This window comes from Dendronephthya gigantea, unplaced genomic scaffold (genome assembly GCF_004324835.1).
Source record: "Dendronephthya gigantea isolate DGI-Jeju-01 unplaced genomic scaffold, DenGig_1.0 000009F, whole genome shotgun sequence".
NCBI classification, from domain to species: domain Eukaryota; kingdom Metazoa; phylum Cnidaria; class Anthozoa; order Malacalcyonacea; family Nephtheidae; genus Dendronephthya; species Dendronephthya gigantea.
In genome coordinates, this window is record NW_021163019.1 from 1,907,330 (window position 1) to 1,932,713 (window position 25,384).

General features: G+C 36.7%; 3 protein-coding genes across 3 annotated transcripts; all 3 read left to right on the plus strand.

Annotated features, from left to right (window-relative positions):
* Positions 1–184: 184 nt before the first annotated feature.
* Positions 185–3,764, plus strand: LOC114517670 (CD63 antigen-like). The gene is made up of 7 exons (XM_028537454.1): positions 185–352; positions 2,220–2,408; positions 2,688–2,762; positions 3,009–3,101; positions 3,221–3,346; positions 3,451–3,534; positions 3,611–3,764. Exons 1-7 carry the CDS (start codon positions 293–295, stop codon positions 3,674–3,676), a joined length of 693 nt encoding a protein of 230 aa, XP_028393255.1. The 5' UTR covers positions 185–292; the 3' UTR covers positions 3,677–3,764.
* Positions 3,765–4,352: 588 nt separating this feature from the next.
* Positions 4,353–17,101, plus strand: LOC114517744 (nephrocystin-3-like). Its single transcript, XM_028537554.1, has 33 exons — positions 4,353–5,235; positions 6,943–7,176; positions 7,391–7,527; positions 7,809–7,892; positions 7,986–8,071; positions 8,385–8,477; positions 8,560–8,614; positions 8,738–8,809; positions 9,198–9,353; positions 9,764–9,867; positions 9,939–10,053; positions 10,124–10,270; positions 10,417–10,526; positions 10,601–10,700; positions 10,986–11,068; positions 11,155–11,200; positions 11,320–11,388; positions 11,535–11,699; positions 12,199–12,290; positions 12,466–12,588; positions 12,661–12,838; positions 13,036–13,157; positions 13,283–13,361; positions 13,704–13,744; positions 13,908–13,983; positions 14,342–14,472; positions 14,639–14,758; positions 14,855–14,906; positions 15,003–15,071; positions 15,162–15,193; positions 15,420–15,513; positions 15,671–15,796; positions 16,324–17,101. Exons 1-33 carry the CDS (start codon positions 4,740–4,742, stop codon positions 16,465–16,467), a joined length of 3,831 nt encoding a protein of 1,276 aa, XP_028393355.1. The 5' UTR covers positions 4,353–4,739; the 3' UTR covers positions 16,468–17,101.
* Positions 17,102–17,447: 346 nt separating this feature from the next.
* Positions 17,448–24,867, plus strand: LOC114517644 (regulator of MON1-CCZ1 complex-like). Its single transcript, XM_028537428.1, has 27 exons — positions 17,448–17,567; positions 17,706–17,785; positions 18,157–18,241; positions 18,351–18,407; positions 18,485–18,571; positions 18,657–18,728; positions 18,817–18,885; positions 18,965–19,074; positions 19,213–19,323; positions 19,752–19,821; positions 20,155–20,190; positions 20,602–20,710; positions 20,889–20,942; positions 21,059–21,112; positions 21,266–21,324; positions 21,406–21,475; positions 21,548–21,654; positions 21,905–21,945; positions 22,456–22,522; positions 22,704–22,778; positions 22,968–23,033; positions 23,199–23,237; positions 23,520–23,588; positions 23,704–23,757; positions 24,099–24,210; positions 24,291–24,350; positions 24,766–24,867. The coding sequence occupies exons 1-27, from the start codon at positions 17,448–17,450 to the stop codon at positions 24,843–24,845; spliced, it is 2,013 nt and encodes a 670-aa protein (XP_028393229.1). The 3' UTR covers positions 24,846–24,867.
* The last annotated feature ends 517 nt before the right edge of the window (positions 24,868–25,384 follow it).

Here is a 25,384-nt window from a genome sequence, read left to right on the forward strand (position 1 = left end):
TTGGTAAAGATTGGGTCTTAAGTTTTTTCTGACTTCGACAAAAATATTTTTGAAATTTCCGAGAAAAACTGCGCTCGCATAAAGTTTGAAAATCAAAAATGATGATATAAATCAGCAGTGTTTGCGCAATATTACATGATGTCATTGTGTATATTATTAGTAACTGCCGGGTCATATGACCATATCACACGGCAAGACATGCACAATAACACAAACACTCGCAAGTTGCATAGAAGCTTCTGAGTTCCATCTACAAACAGCACTACAACGAGCAGATTTATCAACATACATAATGGGTATTGGTGTCAAAATAGCACAAGCTTTATTGGTTGCGTTCAATTTAGTCTTTGTGGTAAGTGATGTGGTCGAAATAAGTCGTTTTTAAAACATTTCTGTATAGACGCAAGCTCGTTAATTTTATTTGCCTGTTTATACCGAATTTTAATTAAACTTAGGCCACGTAGCTGCTAGCTAAAAGCCGAACACCTTTCAGTTTTTTCTTCCACGGAATATGCCTAAAAAAACGCGATTCGGCACGATAGAATCACGTCAATTCCTCCGGATTTGCAACAGCAAATTCCCTAATACAGCAAGCTACATATTTTGGAAACCGAAGTATGTGATGCATGTCTTTTCATTAATTCGTTTTATTGTACAAAAATCCAGGAAAATCAGTTAAAATACCTGCTAAAACGTACCCTGTTATTATAGATACGCGTATTTAGATATTGACTACTTCCCCTGTACGTTAACTGGACAGAAAATAAAGCAAAAACACCTTTGTATGTTTCCCTACAAGTTTTCGCACCGTCGCTTCCGTGAGTCGCGAGAGCATTACATAATTTCGTTTTGCACTTTTGCAAGTCTAACCCATTAAGGACTAATCGGTGGGTCACCAACTTACGAATTGCTTTGTGAAACGTAAAATCTACGACTGTAGACTTTTGCTACATCCGACTGTATTTGCATGTAACAAAATACAACATAAGTTCCTTTGGGTTAAGCTAAAGTAAAAGTTTGATCAACACGCCTTAATGAAACTGTCAAGATGTGTGTGCACAGCAGGATTTAAGGCCTTCTCGATATCAGGGAAATTTAGAGCTTCAGGAAGGTCCTGACTCCTGAGGTTGGCTATGTGTTTAATGTACGGGTTTAATTTGTTAGTGTCTTTGTGTTGCAACACAGGTCTTTCAGCAAACACCATTTTCTTTTCAAATTTTGTGCATGACCAACAGAGCAAAACTATTAAGTAGCAAAGGTTTCATGTTCCTATGTGGCTTTGCCGCTTTGGGCTTTAGTGTACTTGCCTAACTTAAGACCTAACTGTTATTCTGAAACTTTGTTATATTGAGTATAGCAGCATGATTCCAATGCTTAGTATTAAAGGTTCTAAATAAGAATTTCTTTCTATTGAAAATGGTATATATAAATGTCTTTTTTAATATATTAGCTTTTGTCCTTGAAGATTTCATTTGCATATATGTTATGTGAATAAACAAGCTAATTGATATTAGTACCAGTTATGCACACGTAACAACATCTCTGCTATATGTATCCTAGCTCAAAATATTTTTGGTTTTTAATTGGTCATTGCTGAATGGTGTATGCCCTGTAAATCATCTAAATTCTAAGTTTTGAAAATTTGTGAGTGCAAGCTTATTGGGCAATCGTCTTCAGATTTAGGCTTGGTTCACACAGGACCAGACAAATATGGGACCATGCTTGGATTTGTCTCGTTTCCACATGTGAACATGTAGCTCTGATCAAATTCTTACTGTGTGAACAGCAGAACCAGGCAAATTCAAGTACAGTCCTGAATTGGACTGTACAATCCTATACAGAACCTATTCTTAGTTCTGATCCTATCCTCTTGCTGTGATCCAATCAAACACTGTGATGCTATCAAATTCAAACAAAATGCAAATAACTCAACCAAGATTTAAATATAGCTATTCACTGCTTAGCAATTTTAGAATTCCATTGTGATTTATAGCTTTCAAGAGAAGACAAGTGAATTCCTTTTTACTGTTCTCCAGAGTCATGTTAAAAATATTTATTGATTGTAAGCACAAAAAGCAAGCTCAAACTAATTGGCTGAGATAATAAAAATTCAGTTAAAATGCATATATTTTCCACTAAAAATGTTCTGGGGGGAAAATATTTTGACAATGTTTATCTGGCAACTGTTTTTTTCAATTATAGTATTTTTTTTCATGTAGCTGATTGGCCTAGCAGGCATAGTTGTTGGTGCCATTATTCGCCTGAAGTATGATGACTATGAGGAGCTTTCATCACACAATGTTGGAGGAGTCTCGATTTTGTTGATTGCCCTTGGTGGAATCATATTCATTGTGTCTTTCTTTGGATGCTGTGGGGCGATACGAAAAAGTGTCATTATGCTTACCATTGTACGTAGCCTAGTACAGGCATCTCTAAATGTTGGGGTGGGGGGGGATCACATTGGGATTGGGGGGGGGTAGCAGGGAAAGATGTATATTGAGGGAAACTCATTTTTGAAGCACCCAATAGCTAAGGTGCTGCTGTGGATATCAAATAATAAAAAAATTAAAATCATGCCACCTCCAAACACAAAATATTCTAAAATAATTTTTCACTTGATTTAATTCTAATTTAGCAGTAAAAGACATTATTTACCATGTTAAATCTTATGTTTTGCATACTTATAGTTTGTGGTATTGCTGGTGATATTACTTGTCATTGAAATTGCTGCTGCAATCACAGCATATGTCTACAAAGACAAGGTGAGAAATATAACTTTAACTGACCATACTGAATGTTGTGATATTTTTTTGTCACCTAAACTCATTTTGTTTTATATTTCCACATTTCATGGTGATTATCTGTTTGCTAAATCAAGTTATTTAATGACATGAATGACCAGAATAAGATACAGTATATCACTATGGGTGTATGACACAGATTGATATATACAATGGCTGTTTTATAAATTTTCTTCTTTTACGCAAGCAAGTTTGGGTTCTTTTTAGATGAAAGGTTATCTTGAAGATGGATTTAATGATGCATTGGATAATTATAATAATTCGGACTACCGAAAAGCTCTTGACACAGTACAGAAAGATGTATGTTTTTTCTATTTCCAGACATATATATGTTCAAGATATCAAAAAGATTTTTGATTTGATATGTTTATTATTTAATTCAATTATGCTGAATGTTGTGACTTAATTATTTTTGTTAGTTTGATTGCTGTGGCGGGACTGATGGTCCTGCAAGCTATACAAGCAGAAACATTACCATCCCATCTTCCTGCTGCGCTAAATTGAAAAATGGAACTTCATGTAATGAACATAATGCTTATAAAAAGGTAATATCATTATGTGGGTTGCTGCAATAAACATTAATATTATAAAAATGTTATTTTTGTTATAGTCAAGAGTTAATTTACAAGCTTCATCTACATATTTCTAGGGTTGTGTTGATAAATTGTTTGACTATCTTGAACATCATTTGGCAATTGTTGGTGGTCTTGCTGTTGGTGTTGCTGTTATTCAGGTAAAAACGGGAAGAAAAACCCTTTAATTTCAGACATCATAGCTTTTTCTAGATTGAAAACTTTTTTTCATTTCAGGTTATTGGTATCATCTTTGCTTGCGTTGTTCGTCGTGATGTCAAGGAAGGCTATAACTATGTGTAATTTTAGTGTTAAAGAATTGCTGTGAAATTATTATTCCTTAAAGCACAATATATATATACAACAAATGCATATATAATATGTACATAATTGTATGTGTATGATTTGTAGTATGTATATATCATATTACAAGTGATTTGTAGTAATTTAGAAAATCAGCAATATAATTTGTAGTGAACAAGGGCTATACCCAGAACAATTACATAGTTTTTCCACAGTATTTTACTCTGCAGTGTTACTCAGTTGCAAATATTGACAGTGTATTCTTCAATTATTACATTTTATTTTATTGTTCCATACGTTGATACAACAACATGATTTAAAATCAATACTGATAATTACAAGTTATATTTCACATTATAGTTTTAGTAAATGAGAATATTTGCTGTAGGTTTAGAACCATTTAAACATTCATTAGCATGAGGGGGATTCGTTTATTATTTTGTTAAATGGACATGGTCCATATTATATTACCATTGCTGTTCATGTAACATATTAGCACAGTTTATTTTGCATCGTCATGGGTCGCATGACCTTAATACATGGTTAATTTTCCATCAATACGCTTCATACTACATTGTCACGGTTATTTTAATTTATCACGGTTCATTTTGCATATTAACTTACTCTTTCGAGCAGCGTGTTATCACTGTTATGAGGTGGGAACCTGCATGTCTGGAGGTTCCTCAGCAGTTGCACGTCTGTTTCCTGTTGTTGTCCATAGCGACCTTTCCACATGAAGAATATAGTGGAATAGTACACGATAATGCATTAGTACAAAAATAATGCATGAAGTACAACAATAATGCATTAGTTCTTATGACACTTTGTTACGATTCTTTCTCGGACTATAAAGCTTGTTAAATGATGAAAGAAGGTGTCGAAATGCAGACAGAAAGCGTCGACGGAAATTAGATATTTGGAAATACATAATCCTTTTAAAACTGAGTCGTATTACAAACAACAACACAGTTGAAATGTGGCTTTGTAAGAGTGAGGAGCAGGCATGGTTTTCCCCGAGTTTCGAGCATAATTAGAATAACAATACATATTGTCGGGGGAAAATATGGGCAGTGGTGCTTCGGTCGGGAATATAGATCGTGAAAACTGCGAGCAATTTGGAGACAGAGTCGAAGTGACAAAAAGCCTTCCAGTGGAAAGTTTTGGTGAAGACAAAACGTCCACAAAGGACGGAAGGCTAGATAATGTCGTGGAGAAAACCTTTAGCTCTGTCTCAGTTAGCGAAGAGAAATTTCGTGACCGTGGTACAGCGAAGGTTAGTAAATCGAGGAAGTCCTTGGGATCTTTGCTTGGTTTTACAAAAGGAAGATGGGACGATGTTGAACGCACGAACAGCGATCTCTTCGCGTATTCCGCCGAGGCTGCGGAGATAAAGATCGCTCGTTTAACGAAGAAAAACAATGATTTACAACAAGAAAAAGAACGGCTCAAAAGGGAACTGGAAAGCTTGCGAAAGAGCAACGCTCGCTGGCAAAATGAACGTGAAAAGGCAAGAGAGGACGAAGAGCAGGCGAGAGAAAGAGCAAAAGTATTTGAGGATGGTAGGTATTGTCCAGGGTATTGTACTTTGTACTATTGAGCTACTAGGACTAGTCGTACTATCGACAACCTTCCGACAGTCTACTTTAAAACTGTAAAACATCTGTGGTGATGTTTCATTTCTCGAAGTTTTCCTGTAGTCTGATCTAGACATTCATACTGCACGCACAATTCATTGAAACTCTTATTCAATTATTTACATTACCAACCACAGCGTGACATTCTCCAGCAGTGTTTATACGCTATGCCTTCCTTCCTTGTATCATATTTGCCACACCATTTAAAAGATTTACTCTAAAAAGGATTCACGTAAGGCTAAATTGTAAAAAATGCATGCTATAGTTTCAATTGTTGATCTCCTTCACGAGATCAACACAATCATTATCAGTCATAACAACTCGCATCCTGACATGCAATACGCTCCAACATTTTGTGTGAAAAGTTACATTTTTTAATGTTTGTGACAAGAAATTGCCTGTCACGATTCCGCTGGTTGAAATTGACCACCCTGCATTTGATGATATAAATATGTTTAAATCCTATTAAGATTCCATGGAACTATAGAAAATTGAGTTACAGAGGAGACACACTAAGCTATTAGAGAATGATTCCATATGGTGTTTTTTCAATTTTTTCAAGAATTTTTTGGCTGTTTGGTTGTTAGGAGGCTAATTGAATTGAACAGGATATATGATTCCTGCATTAGGCTCATTAATGGACCACCACAAAGGAAATGAAATATGTGTGATTAATCCTATAGTTATTATAATAATCTTTATCCAGGATCGGTTTTTATTCCGCAATGGATTAACTTGTAACAGGATGCAGAAAAGTAGAATGTGTGCAATATGTATTTCGAATCAAAATAGTATGTTTATCATTAGCCTTTTGAAAACATCACTAAACTCATCCTAACATATTAGGTTGAAATGTTGATGAATGAATATAACGAAAAAAACCCTTGTCCCTTAACGGATTAAGGAGATGTGATTATTGCAATTTGACTTTATTATTATAATTAATATGCCATAACATCTAAGTCTTAAATAATGTTGTGATAAAGCATCATGTACCCCGTCATTCCATTCATACGCTGGTGATTTGCACCATACCACACTAGTGAGTGCATCTAGGCATGAAATTAGGGATTTAAGTTTTGTCAACAATATGCCAGGACATGCATATTTTTTAGCCATTATTAACACATTACCGCTTCACCTTGTGGACAGATGCCCCCTGTTGTGTTAAGTAGAAAATTTGAACGTTTTTTGAGAAAACAAGATGTTAGAATAAAAGCAGTTTCTCCTACCAGAATTTTCCTTTTTCAATTATTCATCTAAATTGTCATTTGTTCTAAAGTGTACCATGTAAAGCCATTAGTTTAATCCACAATTTGTTCCCATAATTATAATGGGAAGAAAATAGATGTCTAAGTAGATTTTCATATAAGAGTGCTCTCAACATCTGTATTGAAACATGCTAACAATGTTTGAAAAACCTATCAGATTTTGAACTTTACCTTATTGCATTTTTTCTTTATTAGTTGATAGTGTTTTTTTATTAGTTGATAGCGCTGTCTGATGTTTTTTTGCCCAATGTTGATGGTACTATCAAATCTTAAAATATATTTCTACCCTAGCTTCTGTTGTTTTGCAACAATGTATGTTTCTCTTATCGAGATGTGTAAGAAAACATTTTTGCTTCTTCAGAGCTGGAAAAAGTGAAAAAGCAGTTCAAATCTTACAGCAGTGACAAGGAAAAGGAGATCCATACACTTATGAGAAGAATTCATGAGCTAGAAAATTCTCTGAGATCAAGTACAGCAGGAGAGACAAGCAGCTTATATCCCTTGCCAGAGAGTTTGATTGATTCCTTTGAAAACGATGCTGATGTTGATAATCTTAGTTTGTTCAAAGCTCCAGGAAGTCTTTTTGACGAAAAAAGTAAGAGATTCCAATAGTTTTTGTGACGAAAAATGCTGATATAGAGGTTTTTAACTGTACAAAATGCCACGAAAATCCATCATCTTTTAGTAAAATTCGATAATAATACTGGAGGGGTTTTAAAAAAGTTTAGAATTGACAGTTGTGAAAAAACGGGGTGATGAATAACAGTCTTAATGATGGTAATTCTGAAATTTTTCTTGTTCTATTTTAGTACCAGATTTCAATACAGTGTTCCCTCTTTTGGCGCAAGTTATGACAACCTTAAAACCACCCAACAAGAACCAGACATTCAGATTCTTCCTGTCCGCAGATAAACAAGCGAAACGTGATGCAACCTTTTTTACGAAGGTCAGTACATATACCACGGAAACTACACAGATTATTTGTCACAAGATTCGACAGAGTTTATCCTTTTCGCTCACGCGTAAAAAAATATAATGCTTCTACGCAGGGGATTAAGAAACGAACCACCCATTTTTTGCTCAATTTCCTCCAGACTTGGAACTATCTGCCAGAAAGAAGTCGATAAAACTCTTTTAGCAAAATCTCATCGAATCGTCTCAAGCATCATTGTTTTCTAACGACATGATTCAAACTTAGGACATTCTTGTAAACTCTATTTCATTCAGGTTATTTTTCCTCAACTGCAAAAACTTTGTAAAGAAAATGGGAAATTTCTCGTTATGGTGGAATCCGATGGGCATGGTAGAAAGGTATACGGTTTTTCATGCGTTTTTATCCTGGAAAAGACTGTCTTTTCGCACTAGAATTGAGGCTAATGTTCCAGCTTGTTCTATGTCTTTCAGTCAGAGATGAGAGACAAAGGATGGCAGTCGTACCTTATCGCAAAATGCGACCTATTCTTCGGGGTGCTTGGAAGTAGTGTCAATAGGTTAGTGACATAGTGTTTCTCATGATAGACATGCTTTTTTGTTGCCGAGTCACAACAGGATAGCAGTCTGAAACCATCTGAAACTTGTTCACAACAGGCTAAAAAATCTGTCATGAAGTTGTTTACGCACCAGAACCATTCATTAACATTGTATTTTTCATTATACCCTACACATTATAGGAACAACAGTTAATTTAAAAAACTTATCATACAACCTTTTCTATAAGTCGTGAACACACTGGAAGCTTTAGCCTTTGCGGCCGTAGCAATAAGCCAATAGCAAGCTAATTACAGGAATTTCCTGGAATTTCAGATCCTTACTTGACAAGTGGAGAAGTTTTCACAATATTTTCAATACTCGTCGAAGGCCGATTTTTTTCTGCTTCAAGGAGGCAAAACACAACGCGTATGTATACTTTGTAAACATGCATGTTTCACTTTAAATGTTATGTCTGGGTCGTTAACTACGAAAATATGTTTTTGCAAAGGTCTGATGGCACAGAGGTCACCCATTTTCTTGACAGTATTGGTGAGAAATCAAAGGTATTGTCTATGAAATTAAATTGTTTGGGAGAATATATTTCTAGAGAACTTACTACTCTTTCTTCCAAGGAACAAGGGTTCCTCTCGTTAAGCAGCTGTGAATAGCGTTAAATCTTAACCTAGGTGTCATTTTATACTCATGCTACAAATCTGGTTGAGGAAAACAACGAAGTTATCCATGAAATTGTGAAAGAGGTAAGGTCATTCGGACCAAGTAAGCAGAGATAATCTTTTTTAAACCATGAGGCTTGACGACCCTCATTATAACAGTATTCCGGCTAAATTTTCACTTTTAGTAATCGTATTCGTGTGTTTTCTTTCAAAAAGGATTCACATGCGAAAGCCTAAATCCTATATATGTTTCCATGTTATGACGAGTTTTTTACAAGAACTAAAGTACATTTGCCGTTGAAGTTCACTTTTTGACAATATTCATAGTACTTAACGTCCGTGTACGAAACTTGGTACAACAGTAGAAACCAACGGTCTAAATTCATGCACAAGTTCGCTGTTAGCTACCAAAGTTGTGTGATAATGCGGTGCTTTCTTTCTTTTTTCTTATTACGTCATTGTTTCGTTCCAGCATTTTGGGCTGAGTGCTGATCAGAACGCAGAAGAGCACTCCAGCAGTGATATTTCAGACGAGGAATTGATTTCAGATGGCGAGTCGAGTTTACGACAGTTGGACATTCTACGAATGTTTACGATGTCTACCGAGAGTGATGTGGGGTTTGAAAGGGTACGCCTGTCGTGACGAATCGTTAAAAATAACAACCCTTATTTGGACCTCTTGAATGAGCAGTTTGAACTGATAATTTGTAAGACAAACCTTTCTGGACCTCTATAGTATGGATAGATAAAGCTATCCAGTATGAATAAAGCTAGTTTAGTTTAGGTTTCCTCCTGTAGTAACACTGGATCTGTAAGCGCTAATCCTTTCTGGACCTCTAGGAAGAACAGTTCAGGACTGATTAGAGCTATCCAATATAAATAAAGTTGGTTTAGTTTAGGTTTCCTCCTGTAGTAACACTGGATCAATAAGAGATGATCCTTTCTGGACCTCAAGGAAAAACGGTTCCGAACTGATTAGAGCAATCTGACAGTATAAATCATGTTAAATCATGCGCTAATTGTTATTATTTTTTGTAGTATTTTGAGAAATTAGACGAATACGTGAACAGTGTTGGTCAATGCCCACCGTTGTTGGTCACCGGCGCTTCTGGATCTGGAAAAACTACACTATTAGCAAAATGGTGAGACATATACTTTTGGATGCTGTTGATTTTGTGCCGCTGGCATCGCTATATTATGTTTTGTTTTGAAGGATCACAAGGCAAATTGCGTCTGGGGAGAATGTGATTTTGTATAATTTTGTTGCCAGTACAACCAACAATGTTTTCACGAATCCAGCGCATGTTATGAGGCGATTCACATCACAGGTATATGATACACAAGTGTGCCGTGAAATTTTGATGTCATTTTGCATAATTCGCGTCTCTTCTCGTTCAGTTTCTTGGCTTATTTCCATGTCTCTGTGCCATGCTGCATTGTGATCCAGTAAAATGTGAGGAATATTTCCTGAAATTATTAAAAACAGTTCCTGCCAAAATCAACACAAACATTGTTATCGTCATCGACTCAGTTGACAAGCTTCAGGTAGAATGCCAATTTTTTATGCTGTGTTTGTGAAATGTGTTGCTCAGTTCTGCTAAAACGACTCATTTCATCCTCACCAGATGTCGGTTAGCTATCACAGTACTGTGGTACCATATAACTATTGTTTCTACTGTTATTCAATGTAGAATTTTTCGTCCACGCATTATTTAAACTGGCTGAACGAAGTTGAGTTGTTGCCAGCCACTGTGCGCGTGATACTTTCGGTAACCACTGGCAACGAGCCATCTCATTTGAGGTAGGAACTTTGGTGATTTTTTGCAATTTCCGTGTCACTCCGCGTGAGTTTTTAGACTTAACTTCATTGCACAGGTCGTGGAATCTAGAGATCTCGCCTTTGACGTTTGATGAAAGTCGTGATGTTTTAGTCTCATGTTGGCGACACTCAGATATAACACTCCGTAATAATGAGGTCAGTTTGTTTATTGTCTAAATCATGTGATAGACATTCCTCGTGGGGGGGGAAATCTAAGTACTTGAGGAAAACCGTTGGGTTGCCTCCCCCTCCAATCCACGAAATATATTCCACAGTTTTGAGTTGTCTGAGAGATTTCAAGGCTTGATCTCATTTTGGAGGGGGGGCGGCTTGATCTCAGTTGGGGGGGGGGGTGGCTTGCTATGACAACTGTTCAATATCTTACCTAAGTCGTGTCTGCTGTCAGACTTTTGTAAACATTATCAATTATGTTTTTCTCAGGCAAGTAAGTTATTGAAGAATCTCTCACACACTGCAATCGCATCGCCGTTATTCTTAACAATGCTCTCGCGTGAACTATCAAGGTATGCTGGGATGGGATGGACTCGATGGCCAATGATATAATTTGTAACAAAGAAGATATTTTATCCCGTATCTTGAACTTTCACAGGACATCCGATGTTGTCACAGATATTCAAGAGTACGCTCTGTTTAAGGTATGTTTAACATACTAAATTCCTCGCTTACTGATAACAAAAACTTAACTCGACATTTTGCAACAATATATATCCCCTCTTTCACAAATATATCATCTTAATTGTGTAATTTTTGGCAGAATGTGGTGGAGCTGACTGTCTCGACTTTGAAATCATTGCAAGAAAGCAAAGGACCTTTGATAAATGAGGTATAGCATTTTATTTTGACTACGCGCTGAAATGAATGAAGCGATTCCCATAGACTCCTTGCACATGACGCCGCAGGCCACAGCAAGCATCTGGAGAACGGTGTAAAGTCTGCAATCTTTATACGAATCTTCGTAAACTTCCACAGATATTGTCTCTGGTTGCCTGCAGCCGCAGTGGTTTGACCGAAGCAGAATTGATGGAGATTCTTTCGTTGCAATGGTCTGAATGGGAACCTCTTTTGAAATGCCTGGTTTACGATCGACCAATACTTTGTGATGTCAACGACTTTCTTGTTGTTTCTCATGAGCAGGTATAGATAGTCGCGTCAAATTCAATTTGAACAAAAGATAATGAGATAAACGTCATTAAGCTTCATTATCATCTAATTATCTATATATACATTATCTATATGCGATGTATAGACTAGTTCTGAGATTTCATTCTTTTAGAAACATTGGCCGTTTTCACACTAGAGACGCATTATGCGGCTTCAATATATTTTGTCTGGTCATTCGTCTTCAATATAAAGACGGACAACAGACGCATTATCCGTCTAGACGAACTACTGTTGGTTATGCGTCCTTAAGACAAAAAACTGAAGACTAAACGTCTGGACGTATTATACATCTGTTGTCCGTCTTTATACTGAAGACGAATAGAAACCAGACAAAAAATATTGAAGACGCTCAGTGTGAACTAACTAGTGTAACTCTCTTGACTGAGATGTTATTTGGGGACAAAAAATACGCTTGACCTTTGGTTGAGAGGTAAAAATTGATTGAACACCGATGCCTTAATTGTTTTCCTAGATATTAAAAGGAATCTTCATTCATTTAAATGGTGAAGAAACTATGCGTCAATCCAGAGAACGTCTTGTCGAATTTTACACGGACAAACTAAAGTAAGACAAACTGTCGTTGGTTTGGTTCACGTTCTCGTAAACATGCAAAGGAAGATAGCAATTTCTTGGAATGTGTTCATTTTTTCTTTCATAGACATATTGATATCGGTTTCATCTATTCTCCGCAAAAAAAAAAGAGTAGAAAGAGTGTTTATGAATCTTTTTAACGCTTTAGAAACGACGGTGTGTCTGCCTCGGTTATCGACCAACTTCCATGGCTTCTTGTCCAACGAAACGACAAAGAATCTTTAGAGAAATTCATTTCCCGCATCGACGTTTTTCTCGTGTTTATAAAGAGGTAGATGGAATACCTTGGCGCTTTTTTACCACTGCACTTTCCGGAAACTAATCATATTTTTTTTCACCCAAGGAGTCTGTTTTCCGACTTGTTGTCATATTGGCAGAATCTCAACTACGAGTGCTCAGCATTCGCAAAAATATACATGGATAAAATACGAAAGCAGGAGGGAGACACGCCGTGTTTGGAAATCGCACTCCGATACGAGATCCTTGGAAGATTTCTGAAAGGCATCGGTTTGTTTTCATTGGTAAGTCTGACATGAAGCTAAACTAACTTTATTTGCAACAGCGCTGTTATTAAAGAGCTTCCAATCGTTTCTACAACCACAAAAGCAATACAGAATATTCTGAAGAACCCTTGTAGATTTCGCCGAAATCTCCTCCTATGAGACACAAGCGATACTGTGAGTCTCCTGAATTGTTTTTTTTTATGTTTTTTTACAAGGCGATGAAATGTCTGGAACGCGCCTTGGAAATGAAGGAAATGGTTCTGGAATCCGATGACCCGTGGGTGGGACAATCCTTGCATCATTTAGCTGATCTATATGTCATGCTTGGAAACCTGGAGTAAGAATTTAGTATCTCCAGTATCGCATTTCGACATGCCCTAGAAAAGGGCAACGTTGGACATGTTTTAATCATCCTGCTCAAGACTATATAACGAGGCATTCTTTTTGATTTCCCTTGCTTAGATCTGCTGAGGCATCGTATAAACAAACTTTGGAAATCAATGAAAACACCTTAGGCAAGGATCATCCATTGATTGCAAAGGTATAGACATATTTATCATGTTGCCTTAGTACTGCGGCCGGTTGTATCAAGCCCGTTTAGCTTAAACGGTGGATAAGTCAAATTTAAATAACACTCTTACATCTCTCTTGCATGAGTCAACTGGAATATTATGCACTCAATATACAGTTGTAAACAGTATCTTTGTATCTTAATACAAAGATAACCTTAGTTAAAGACATTTTGTTTGCTTCTTGAATAAAACGATAGACTTGCTTTCTATTTTGAACTTAGCCACCATTTAAGCTAAACTGGTTTGATACAACTGACCCCTGAATGCTAAAACTAAAGCTTTGAATTTTAAACTCTTTCTTTGTTTTTCAGGAGCTTGAATGCTTGGCTCATGTAAAGAAGAAACAAAAGAAGTATGGCTTTGTTTTTGCTTGTCATAATCTCTGTAGTTCTTCCTAGGCATGTCAGAAGAGTGCATTCAGTTTGGCCAACCAGTGCATGGACTTTGAGGTTTACCAGTTTCGTATTTCACAACTTAAAATAATAAACTGACTATGCATTTTCTCATTGTGGTAGAGAACGAGCTTGTACAGAACTCGAACGCAAAGCAGCCAGGATACGTCGGAAAGCTTCGGTACCAAAAATGTCTATGGTAAGTCAATTAGGTCGTGGCACTGCTATATTGGTAGCCCGATGATGCCAATAAGAGTAAGGGACTGAGTTTTGAAGTCTGCACATCTGGGGCGGGTTTTTCGAAAGGCGTTAGCTAAACGGTGGATAAGTGAGCTGAAATATTTCGATGCAAATAGTTTAATTGTCAATGAAAGTACATATTAAATGCATAAGATGCAGGTTCAGTCATTCACAAAATATATGAGAGTATTTTTAAACTTTGGCTTATTCGCCGTTTAAGCTAAACGCCTTTCGAACAACCGGTCCGTGGCTGGCTCGTCTTCTTTTGAAATGAATCAAAAGGTATTTTATTAATCCCCAGTTTTTATTTTATCCAGCTGTCATTCTCAAACAATCTGGACTGTAGACTTATTCAAGTCAATAATCTTGGTGCCGGAAGAAAGACCCCGGAGACTGCGACTTCACTTCACAATGTCGGGGTGTTACTATCAATGGAAAAAAGATACCAGTAAGTTATGGAAAAAAAGATAGCAGTAAGTTGTGGTGAATCACAAAACCGGTGGGTGTTGATGGTCACTCGGTTTAGCACTAATTTAATATATACTTAGACAAAGAACGGTTGATCCTTGTTGAGATACTTTGACTTAGAAGATTACAAATATTGTCGCCTTTAGAGATGCTGAAACTTTATTTAAGAAATCGCTTGCAATGCGGGAATTCCTGTTTGGCGAGAAGGATCTTGTTTTGACACAGTCTTTGGATAAGCTCGCATCTTTGTACTATGACAAGAAAATGTAAGTCTAACTACTTATTTCTATCTTTTGGATAGCCCATGTTGATCACTGCCTATCAAGTCTGGATAATGCTGTGTTGCTTTCTATCGATTGCAGGTATTTTGATGCGATAACTTATCACAAAAGATCTCTGGTGATCAAGCGAGAGGTGAGCGTTTTCTAGACTCGTATAGAAAGTACATGACATTGACTGACCTCTTGCATGAAGCGATATCTAATGCACTGTGTTTGTATGCTTTGAAAGAAATTGGAAGAGGGTGATCCAAGTTTGATTTCAACTTTGAATCAACTGGCAATCGCGTTTAGAAAAAATGTACGTATATTATCTCCTCCCACTTCAAGTCTTGTTCAACGTCTTTCATGAAATCCAATTTGTGGATATAGTCTTGTTTCTCTTTTTCAGGGCAACTTTGAGGCCAGTGAGTCTACTTATAGGTATATCAATCACATGCATTTTATACTTGTTACTACCATGCAAAAGACCATTTTGGAACCAATCACATGCTTAAAATGAAAATATTTCACTAGTTCATTCCCCCCCAATGTGTGTTTTCCTCAGCCGACGCTCTTTACAGAGAACAGCTTAGAAATTCGAATTATTTGAGATATGAACTGAGGGTCAGTTTGGTTCAGTCTTGATGGGAAAAATTTTCGTATCTAGAGAGGTGTTGGTAGAGTTAAAGAGAAAGCACGACGGCAAAGATCAAGCAATTGCTACGGCTTTGCATAACCTTGCTGTTGTTAACTCTGATCAGGTAAATGTATTGTCAAAAGATGTGAGGATTCATAACAGGTTTACTTTGGGGGATATCCTTGAAATCTTGTGTTAGTTGATGTTTAAGAGCTCTCTTTTGGTTTGAAAAAACTTTCCTCTAACAGTGCCAAGGCATTAAACTGGAATTACGTTTTTAGAAAAAGTTATGTGAGGCTCTGCAGCTATTTGAACAAGCTTTAAAAATCTACGAGGATTGTCTGGGAGAGAATCATCCAAAAGTGGCAGATAGCTTGAGAAATATTGCAAAGGTTCATCTTGACATGGTAAGAAAAGCAGACTTCTTCGTATGATTCAAGTAGACAACCAGTAAATGTTTCGAACTGGACCAAAAACATTGCAAAGCAGTAAGTACTAGACTAGTCAGGCTAGTATTAGTAGCAACAGTCAGCACTTAGTCAGACTAGCAGTACTGCAATGATCAACTAACATTGAGGAAGGTTGAAAGAAAAACACTGAATAAAACATTGCAAAGCAGTAAGTACTAGTAGCAATCGTTAGCATTCAGACTAGCAGTACCGCAATGATAATCTGACATTGAGGGTCGTTGAAAGAAAAACACTTCACAAAGCGGAAAGTACTAGACTAGACAAGCTAGTATTAGTAGCAATCGTCAACACTCAGTCAGACTAGCAGTACTGCAATGATCAACTGACATTAAGGAAGGTTGAAAGAGAAGCACTTAACAAAGCAGTAAGTACTAAACTTGTCAGGTTAGCATTAGTAACACCGGTTAGCACTCGGTCAGATTAGAAAGTACCGGTACCTTGCAAAATCATTTTTATACTTGCAGGGCAATTCAGATGACGCGTCGTCATATTTGCTTCGTTCCCAGACGATCAACCAAATCGATACTGACTTGTCGATGACCACTTCCTCTCTCAACTCCTCAATGAGTTGGATAAATGGGAGCACACTGGAAGTTATGGATTGTTAACAACACACAGAATTACTCACAGTGTGCGATGGCTGTGATGGGGGAATTAATTCACAGGTGAAACGGATTTTAACTCCGTAAGGCGATGGTTTTCAAGTCAAGGACAAGTGAACGCCTGGCATTTGGTGGACCCGTTTAGAGCAATTTGGTGAAATACCAGTGAAATTGGTACCAATATAGACAAATTTTCCTCCAAGCGCTGTTACTGTACCTTTCCTATAGACGGATACCAAAAAGAGAAGATTAAATTGAGAAAAACCACTTTGCCAGTTAGGTTAAGATTTGTACTTCTGGTCTCAATGAATCGAAATATGATGGACAAGAGGTGCATAGCAACACTCTAGTAGAAGTAGGCTCTACTGAAATAAAATTTCAGTTTTGTATAAATTGAAGGGCATATAGTATGACATTTTCTTTGACACGACACTCACGTCGAGATGTTGTATTTTATATTTTTATAAAAGGGTGTTCGCCCAGCATGAACCGTAACTTATTAAATTATTGTGAATATAGTTTATTTTAGGAAACGCACTAGAAATGCCTTCAAAATGCAGGATATATCATATTAGGTATGCTATAAGCTTGTGAGTAATTATATAATATATTGTATATGATATTGATTGTGATTAATTTACAATGATTTCCATATTTGTTGATGGTTTTAATAAACAGATGCACATCATTTGGTCAACGGTCCCTAAGGTTTGAATCCATATAGTTTATTCTATATCCAAATAAACAAAATTCGAGTATACCAGTATGGGAAAAGGGAGTAATATAAACTTGGAATATTTCGAGAGTCAGAAAGGGAAAAAACTTTCGCTGAAAACGTGGGCCCCGTAACGATGAAAAAGTGGGTACACTCATTAGAAAATTTGCCACGCCCCTGGCGTCAGCAAAGGTCAAAATCCGCCATGTTTTTTGCTACAGCAAGTTCTCCAGGTGATATAGAGCTCAGTGTTCAACGTACGAAAAGAAACATGGCTGCTTCTCCAGGAGCGGAAAGTTTTTCATCTTACGTATGTTTGTCAAATAAACCATTACGGTTTGATCCAGTGAGCCGAGAGAATAGCGTATTCTTTGATGAAGCTAACAAACAGGTACGTACGTTTATGACGTTCATCCATACTGCATGCAAGTGTGTTTATCCAAACGTTTTATATCCATACATACTGCATGCAAGTATGTTTTGTTTATAGTCTGAATGATTTATTAATACGTACGGTATGTTTCTGCAGGTATTTTCAGTACGTCAAGTTGAAGGTTACACCAGAATCATCGTAAAAGGACCCGACCATCAGAAAATTTCGCGTTTTGAGTAAGACATTTACTTCATTTAGTTTTAAATCCTAGTCGATCTTCCTGGAGCCTGGAGGCAACACGGAAACCCTGAATGAAAAGTTAGCAAATTGCATGCTTGAGATTCGCGGAAAATAATAGTAAATAAATAGACATCAAAATTGCATTCTCAATATCTCATTTCTGCAATAGTGTAGATATACTTTCCCTACTGGTTGAAAAGAAATATGTTCGTTAGTTATATACTAATACAATCCAGTCACTGATGTATTATAAAACAAGACCCAAGCCTTACACTACCTTAACCTGTGAATGAAGCTGCCTTATAAAGAATGATGATGCCTTTAACACACTTGATTCTCATTATTGTACAATTGTTGTCATTTAAAGCATCCCAGACAAAGGTCATGTTGCATCAATCAAGTTTTCACCAGACCAGACCATTCTCGCTGTGCAAAGAACAGCTAAGACTGTTGTAAGTTTTTCTATATAGAACAAAATTATTCATGTCCGAAGCTTGGCTATGGTTTAAGCATTGTTAGCAACTGTTCAATTATTATTTCCAATAAAAATTTCCCTTGTAGGATTTCATGAATTTCATTCAAGGTTCAGATGGAAAGGAATATCAGCAATCATGCAAGGTTTTAGAAATTAAAGCTTCTTATTTCTTCATAAACTACCACATATAAGAATTACCATTTATATTCAAATTTGTTAGAGCAAGTCGGCCCAAATCATTGGGTTTAATTGGACTGGAGCCAATGAGATTGTGTTTAATACAAATCAAGGATTGGAGCTCTATCAGGTCAGCGTATATCATGTGAAGAATGGCGTTCAGCATATCCTTTTCGAAGCAGAATTTAAGCAAACTAAAGTGATTTTATTTTCAGGTTTTTCCAGAGAAAAATAGTCTTAAATTAATCAAGAACTACAGTGTACAAGTCAACTGGTTTGTGTATATGGTAAAGTCTTTTTTAATGGTTAAGAGTTGGTTAATACATTGCAATTATTGCTCAGTATATTTTATTTTATCCGAACAATATTTTGCAGGCTGACATTACATTATTGCTATTCTCATCCACGTCATTAGGGAATGTGATTCACCCTTATTCAATCAGGGTATGTGTGAAATGAGTAATAGATTATAAGTCTAATCTATGAAGTATGACCCTATTTAACATATTATTAAATTGTATAGGCTGGTGCAGTTACCAGGCTGCCTAAGTTTGAAGTTGAACTCCCCCCTGTTTCCACACAAAAACCCAAACCAACCCCCCTGCTGGAGAGAGATGTCACAATTTCAGTGCTGTAAGTTTTCTGATAATTGGGCAAATTTCAATGTCTATTGTGGCTGTAGCACAACGAAATATACCTGTTCCGTGGTTTGTTTAGTTTTTCTTCTCATATACAGTAGTACCTCTTCAAAACAACACACTCTTTCTTAAGGTATGGTGAGGTGTATGTGATCATTTTGAGGACACAATCAAGATCTAACAGACCTCGTGGAGAATCGCGATTAACAAGTGGGGCTGAGGTTGTTCTGTATCATTTGTCCAGGTACTGAATATTAAGACTGGATCAGTTCATGTTTAAGTGACCCCATGCAGCACTATAGCTGGAGGCTTAATTGGCAGGATGTATATTCATATATTATGCCTGACTCATTCAGACATAATATTTTCCCATAGAGTGATGCAATTTTCCCATAGAGTGAAAACATGAATATTTGAATATAGACCTGACAATTAGATGGTCGAGCCATAGACCACACATGAATCCATGTCAGTGGTGTTTTGTACTTCAATGACAGTCAAATTTTCAAATTCAAGTGTTGTCTTCTTCAAATGAATTTTTGGGTTCTCCGCTCACTTTCAATTGTTTTAGTTCTGTTATTTTGACCAGAATTTTTTATATATAAGTAAAATTGCAACCCAAAAGGTATAATTTATGATGGCCTATAAACAACGGATATGTAATTTCCACAGTGATCGTCCAGCACGAAAGTCATATGTTCTTCAGCTCAACACCTGCGGTCGTTTTGCTGTAAATACGGTGGTATGACACGTCTGGGACCGGTTGTTCGAAAGGCGTTTAGCTTAAACGGCGGATAAGTTCAAAATGGAAAACAAAATTATCTATTTATTGAACAACTGAGCTGAACTAAATATTTTGATGTAAATAGTTTAATTGTCAATGAAAGAACATATTTAATGCATAAGACACAGGTTCAGTCATTCACAAGATCTATGAGAGTATTTTTAAACTTTGGCTTATCCACCGTTTAAGCTAAACGCCTTTCAAACAACTGGCCCCTGGAATATTTCATGGCTTGTTTTGTTTAAACACACCCCATATTCTCATTCACATGCATGATTTTTGTTTTTTAAGGATAATCTTATCGTCGTTCATCACCAAGCTTCCAAGGTATGTGTATTCGACTAGACTAAACTTTAAAGTTTAAAAAGCCAGAACTCAATAGCGGCTTAAAGGCATCAAAGGAACTTATAGTTTTTCCTTAGACTGTATCACTATATGCATGCAAATATCTTGTGATGCCATGTTCTCGTATTTCTTATTAACTCGCTGATTTACGTCATCGTTACTTCCTGACAAATTTGTATAAAGATCGCAGCTTGCTTGTAAATAGTTAGTTTTGACAATGACTTTGAAATAGAGTCGAAAAATCACCTTGAATATTGTGTCTTGTTTTTTAACAACTCATATCTTGGGTTTACAAGATGTTCATTTTCGGAGTATGTTTTCTCTTATATTTCGCTAAACTTAATCGTATTGATATTCAAGTTTCATGGAAGTCTTTCTCAATATTCTCTGTAGACAAGCATGGTGTTTGATATAAAAATGAAGGGGGTATCTGATGGCCAAGTTACGTATCTCGAACCAGTTCTAGCTCCCCTTTCTATTGAGTCGTTCACTTTGTATGAAGGTGAGTATATACGAGGTCTGGTTAGGACGTTTTCTCAATCCATTGTTCCGATATGAATGAAAGAAAAAAGCTCAGCTTAGAAGAAAAAGCAAGTTGTGAGATGAACACTTTATATTGAGTGGAAATAACTTAGCTGCAAATGTTGGTATAAAATCAATTTTTTATCTTTTATTTCGAGGTACTGCAGCATGCAGCTCGCCCGAAGATCGTAAAATAACTAATTGTGAAATGTGTATCCTTTTATGAAAGCGCTTATAACAATCACAAGGTCTAGCCGCATGTTTTTCTATCCATGTACAGTAACGTCTGGTTTTACCAAACGGTGTTTCCTCTTGACAAACTCGATAGATTCGGCGAATTGGATCGTCTTTCAACCGAATATAATAATTGACGCGAAACTTGGTAGGTCTATAAAGCTAAGTATTTAGCCTTTTGAATGACAACAGATTTCGTAAAACTAATCAATGACAAAGATTTTAATGGCTTGCTAGGGCATACTGTATTTCAGATTCCTGCATGGAAAGTTAAGCATTACCTGATATAATTATATTTCAGGTTGCCTTTGGGGAGTCTACATGAAGTTGAACCCACTTCTGAATATGATAGCGGACAAGGTTGGCTTTTCGAAGTTGTATTTAAAAGAATAGGCACGTTAATGCGTACTGATGTACTCAACGAATCTTCTCAACCTCCAGGCAATGTTGATCGAGTTTTTGCTTCTAAGACGAAATTCCAAGGGGAATATTATCGATGTTTGCAAGCAAGGTAGAAATATCGTAAAACTCCTCTTTCGTTGATAGTGTGTGAAATGAATATTCCTTCGTTTATTTTCTTCAGCATTAATGCCTCTATCTCATTGTCCACTGGCGATGATATCCAAGATCTTTGATAGACTAAACCGCGCGTATTTTAACTGCTTGGAGAATGAGGGAAACTCATCGCAGGTGAGTTATAGATGATGTTTTTATTCCTAGGTTACCCTCTGATCTAGCGGAAATGGCAGATTTTTAGAGGGTACGTACACGACAGTTTCATCTCCATAAAACAATAAACAATGTCTGACTCGATGATAAGGGAAGCCACATTTCCAACTTTTTTCCCGGCAATCAAACTTTAGTTTCACTAGACTGGATTTTCATTATTTGTCGCTTTAGAAATTAAACCATATATCAAGGGATCTTTTTCATTTAACAGACAGACCAAAGCAAACGAACTCCAACGTCAAACAAGGCCAGGTATGTATACACCCTGAAGTTTTGCTGGAATATCTCGTAATTGTGACCTGTTTTGAATGGAGGATTTCGTAAGTATACTCTATATCGAGTTTGAAGAAGTACAACTTCCCCAGTACGACTTTGTGTTTTCACGTAAAGACCGCACACACACTTATTTACACATAACAAAAGCGTTTCCGTATATATAAAAGATTACTGCAAAATCGTCTTAAGGTCTGTTCACACGATCCAATTTTGTGGGATCCAATTCACTTCTGACGTATGAAATATAGTCGGTTATTGATAAAGCAGTCCTGCATTGGCCTCAGTGGATTTGCTGCTCATATACATTACAAGACAACAGACTATAAAACATCCATCAGAAGTGAATTGGATCCAACAAAATTGGATTGTGTGAACAGACCTTTACTTGATGAATTCTGTCTCATCCAGAGAGTTGCTGGTTTCTGTCAAAGGGAATGAAAGGCCCTATAAGGAACTGACTTCGATACCTCTATATCTTATTTGCAGAAATCGTCGTGTTGTCGATCAGGAAGATATGTACAGAGATGTGTTCTCGCCTGTTGTTGCACACGAGGTATAAGAAACAGAAGGATAGGGAAGGATATGGAAGGATAAGGAAGGATAGGAAGGATATGGAAGGATAGGAGGGATAAGGAAGGATGAGGAAGGATAAGGGAGGATAAGGAAGGATATCCGATCACTGCTTGTAATTATCTCATAATATGACCTCGCATGCAATGTTTTCTATTTTAGGACACAAATACAAGTTTATAGTTTCCGTGTTGATCGAGTACATAAGATCGTTGAATGAACTACAAATTGTTGTCGAGGTGAGGTTGCATTTTCAGTGTATCGTATGTTTCACGTCTGAATGACCGCCGATAGTTGCCAAGTGTTTGCATGAAGTTTTATCAGCTCATAAACTATCATGAAAACTTCGACATATGTCAAGTCATTAGCAGCGAGCTCAAAGGAGAGTATATCCTTAATAACTTTGCTATTATTTTTCATTATTCTAGTATTGTATTCACGAACTCTTGATCAATATTCTTGTGCATAATAAACGCTACTATCAGCTTCATCAAGTGAGCAAAATTTCCTATTCAAATCATGCATTATGTCTCTAAATAGATCCAAAGTATTTTCAAAGATTTTTTCAAACGTTTTAAGCGTTTTTTCACCAACGCCTCTTCCAATGAACTATAGAAAAATTTTAGAACTTCAAACACCTTTTCATCTTTCTCAAACAGCTGTTGCAGTATCATGTAATTACTGATTCCAAGCACCTGGTAAGTTTATGAAACCCTACGTTATATTTTACATTACAAAGCCTACGCTATAAAGCCTGTCGTAAACAGGTCGTTTTCACCGATGGGAAAGAGTCCAGATGTAAATTCATCTTAATTGTTTTCTGTATTCAACTCGGCTATTGACCGTGCACCCATAACGATATTCTATCACATCAACCACCTTGACATGTTCACGACATTTACAACGACAGTAAATGGAAACGTTGCTAAATCAGTGTACGTTTTAGACTCGGTTTTTAACTCGATTTCATCTCGTTCAAGGCTTGTGTAATGTTGTCGTTGGAAAAAGCTTACCCCCCGGCTTATCAGTTGTCTCTCGACATGCTCAAGGTAAGACGATGATAATAGCACGTCTAAGTTTAAACTTTGAAATGAAAGCTCTGAAAAAGCTGTTTGGTGTATACTTCTCTTTGAGTTGAAGAGTGTAGCTTTTATCTTCTTGTAGAGGTTAAATTCGGCGAATGAAACAATTGTTGAAATACTATTATCCAAGGGTCAGGTAACTATAGTAACTTCATTCATTCTAAATCCCTGCATGGGGCCGGTTGTATGAAAACTGGATAGCGCTATCCACCGGATAGTCATCTTTTTAAAAATTTTATCTTTGAAAGCAACAATTATTAAAGAGGATACTCGATTTAGAAACACTAAGATTTAATCAAAGTTATAGCAAACAACGGGCGATTTTATACAACCGGCTCCTGGTCATAATTACAGCTGCATCGACTAGATAATTACTTCGTATGACAAGCACAAGACCTTGATTCTTGCTGCTCAAAGTTCCTCTATTCTTTCTTGATCATACATGGATAGAAAACCTTGTTTTTCTTTCATTTCCAGCTATTACCAGCACTTCGTTTCCTCAGAAGCATAACAAGCGAGGACTCCGTTTCGCCGAGGAAATTTCTCGAGGCGGCACTCAATACAGGCGACTCAACGCTATTTTATACTGGTTAGCGATGACATGAAATCACTGTACTCTTGGTATAGGTCATTTTCATTTGACTACATCTCTGTGTCTTGTTCTTCTAGTTTTTAAATTTTTTGAACAACGTAATCAAAAGTTGCGAGGGCATCCTATGTTTGTCCCAGGTATGTACAAAATATCTCAAAATATCTCGAACTTAAAGTTAAAGCTGCTTTCCACTTACGCGTTTTTTATACGCACGTACACGTACGGAAAATTTTAAATTCTTTTGAATTTTTATTATTTAATATCTAGAGTCAACTAATGCATACTAAAATATGCAGAAAACTAAGTTATTTCGATTTATTCACTTAGTTTTTTCAAAGGTAACATGTACAAGGATTAAACTTTTACGCGCGTGTACGTGCGTATGAAAAACGCGTAAGTGGAAAACAGCCTTTAGAAATACCCAAATGGATGATGATTTTGGCCGGACAGTTGAGAACCGACGAGATTATCATCATAATGTGGAAGTGATTTTCTCGAAAAGGGTTCTCGAATTTACAGCCACGCTTATGGCACTGTGTCGTGTCTCTTTAGGCGAGCACTGTGAACAATTTGTGGAGTTATTTGAGACGAAATTCGGTGATGGAATACAGAAACTGCCTTTGAAAACGTGAGACGGTCATTGTTGTTTTTGCATGGAACGAGTGTTCTGTAATATTCTCATTGACACAGTGGTAGGTGAAAACGCTGTATAAAGACTAATAATTTGTATAAAGAAAAGAGCTTCGAAGATGGATTCCGAAGACTGGCACTTTTTTAATGAATTCGAATGCGGAATCGGGCGGTCACATGATTTGGTGAGATTACTGGTAAATGTAATATGCACTCTAAATTTTGGGATGGGCAGTCGTCACTTGTGACTTGACCCAATCATGAATCATTGACGTTAGTGAAAGCTGGTGATGGATATACATTTTGGTGAATAATTTATTTTGGCGTATTCTGATAATTTGCAAGAATTCATATCTGTACATGACTGGATGCCTTCAGTCATATTTTCCGACTGGGTAGATGTCGAATGATGTGTAACCTAACCTAATCTTGTTCAATACAATAACGATACAACGTTACAACATTATTGCACTGTAGAAATGTTATCATTGTTACCCACTGTTACCCCCCTTACTTCTTATAGTTTGCATAATTTGCGTCT